The 2,667-nt window shown below is 41.5% G+C and overlaps 1 gene segment (V, D, J or C); it reads right to left on the bottom strand.

Annotated features, from left to right (window-relative positions):
- Nucleotides 1-1,952: 1,952 nt before the first annotated feature.
- Nucleotides 1,953-2,458, bottom strand: LOC123965662. The segment is given in 2 exon segments: nt 1,953-2,296; nt 2,394-2,458. Coding segments are annotated over 2 exon segments (393 nt in total).
- Between the last annotated feature and the right edge of the window lie 209 nt (nt 2,459-2,667).

Below are 2,667 nucleotides of genomic sequence, written 5' to 3'. Positions count from 1 at the left end.
AGTTCCACAAAAGACATTTCGCCTCATAACTTCACACATGGCTTAATTTCAAAATCTGTTTGAGCCCTGAGGAGAACAGAAAAATCAAAGCTTTGTGTACCACAACTTTGATTCTTCTTCTCTCATCTTCCATTAATCATCTCACGACCCTTAAGATTTATCTTGAGAGGGAAATATGGTTCTTTTAACTTTAGATTTATCTGACAGTCACAGTTCATTTTCATTAGATTTTGTATGATTAACTGCACAAATTAAAATACCTTACACAGCATATTAACTTGTTAAACTTTGCTCCACTTCCACCAGTTGTGACACTAAAATACTGCAGTAACAATATTTCAACACTCTGGAAGGAGCCATTCTGCCCAAATTAGTACTTTTGGATTAACTAGATTTAGCTGATGATGCTGGAGTGAACATTTAAAAACAGGACTTTTACTTGTACCAGAGGATTTTCAAGAGTAATGTTAGTGTTGATGTTTTGACAGTTCTTCTTCATCTTAAACAATATTAACTGAGAGTATTTTGACTCTTGGAGGAAAAAAGCCCACATATACAGACGTGTGGTGCTGGACTCCACAATTTAAAGGGCTGTTTGAGGTTAGGACTTGTGTTTTAAGGTCAGTTGTGATAGTTTTACGATTAGGGTAAAGGGCTAGAAAATGGATTATGTGAATGACTTGCCCCCAAGACCATAGTGCCATAACTGTGTGTGTGTGTGTGTGTGTGTATGTGTGTGTGTGTGTGTGTGTGTGTCTGCAGTCTTTGGTTATTGAAAGTTCAGCTCTCTGGATCATGTCACACTTGGGTGAGACAGGGGTTTTCTTTTGATGTGGTAATACACAAAGAGTAAGGTCAGTTGCCACGGAAACGTGTGTGTGTGTGTGTGGGGGGGGGGTAGTTTTGATTGGCTGTTCAGGGAAATGCTAATTTCTGGTTTGTGTCCCTTTGTCAGTTTAACAGTCAGGCCCCTCGTTATCAGCTTCGGAGTCTAAAAGGTGCCAGTTTTATGGTCGGGATAGCGCTTAGAGAAAGCAACTTTGACCCCTCCCCTTCTTCTCTGGGGGAGGAGAGAGGAATTTGGAGTAGCTCCAAATTTATTCAATATAAAATGCACAAATCCACACCGTTGTTCACTACATTGGATATCTTTGGACTCAGCCTTTTGTTTCGCCGTTAATAAATTTCATTGAACTGTACCTGCTCGGTTCAGTGCCCTGCATTTAGGTCCACCAACCTGCTCAACTGCACCGCACATCCTGACAATGACGAGCTAATAAAACACAATAAAGTGGCTTGTTGTGCCCCTTGTTTCAGATGTCTGAGTTGTTAGCAGTTCCACAAAAGAGACATTTTACCTCATAACTTCACACATGGTTTAATTTCAGTAACTGTTTGAGTCCTGAGGAGGTAAATTTATCCAATATTATACAAACAAATGAAATAAAACTCAAAAACTGAAAACAGTTTTGTGTATCCCAACATTGTTTCTTCTTCTTTCATCTCCCATTAATCATCTGATGACCCCTCAGATTGATCTGGTCAGCATTTGTAAGCAAATATGGAACTTTTTACTCAGCTACATTGATCTGAAAGCCACAGTAACTTGTGACAGGGCAGTTTCTTTTTCACTTTCAACAATGTAAACTGAGAGTATTTTGTGTCTTAAATTTAACAAGAACACATACGTGTGGTGCTGGACCCCACATTTATGAAAGGCTGCTTGAGGTTAAGACTTGGTTTTAGGTTTAAGGTTTGGGAATGCGTTATGTATATGATGGGCCCCATGAAGAAAGTGCCACAAGGCTGGATGTGTGTGTGTGTGTGTGTGTGTGTGTGTGTGTGTGTGTGTCCTCAGTGAACTGTATCAGTCTCTGCAGTAGCTTCCAGCTGCAGCAGTCAGTTCAGTTTCTGTTCAGTCTGACTGAGGGAGGTTTTTGTACGACGCTTTTTCACTGTGTGAACACATCCTGACTGTTGATATAATGATGACTCAGACAGTAGTAAACTGCTGCATCTTCAGCCTGAACTCCACTGATGGTCAGAGTGAAGTCAACTCCATTCCCTGCTCCACTTCCACTGAATCTGGAGGAGATTCCAGAAAATCTGTCTGATGTTAAATAGATCAGAAGTTTTGGAGCTTCTCCAGTTTTCTGATGGTACCAGGCCAGGTAGTATTTTGAACCAGTGTTGTGAGTTACTTTTAGGCTGGATTGACAGTCAATAGAGACAGTCTGACCCAGCTGCACTGATTTGGCTGCTGGCTGAGTCAAGACAACATTTTGTCCAACAGACCCTGAGGAGAGAGAAGAAACACTGGACATGAGATGGTGAGGTGAAACTCAGCTACACTCCAAATGATTTTCACATCACAGAAAAATGATTTTCCTCACCCTGAGTGAAGCAGAGGAGAGTCCAGATGAGGACGGAGACCAAAGTCATGTTTTTGATGAGGAGGATTTCTGTGGCTTCTGTTGTCATGAAGGACAGCTGTCAGTCATCCAGTGTTCAACTCTCAGGACTATAAAGTCTCCCAGAGCACTGGAGCATGGTGCTGCTGATGCAAAGTGGCTCTCTATGGAAATGCTCTGACTGACTCCAACAGGGACTTGGATTACTCTGATGATGCTGCTTCTCAATGGATCAATACGTTTACCAGAGGATTGA

The sequence above is a fragment of the Micropterus dolomieu genome, unplaced genomic scaffold (assembly GCF_021292245.1).
Source record: "Micropterus dolomieu isolate WLL.071019.BEF.003 ecotype Adirondacks unplaced genomic scaffold, ASM2129224v1 contig_10629, whole genome shotgun sequence".
NCBI classification, from domain to species: Eukaryota; Metazoa; Chordata; class Actinopteri; order Centrarchiformes; family Centrarchidae; genus Micropterus; species Micropterus dolomieu.
Note: the sequence above shows the minus strand (reverse complement) of the source record. Positions and strands in the feature narration are given on the sequence as shown.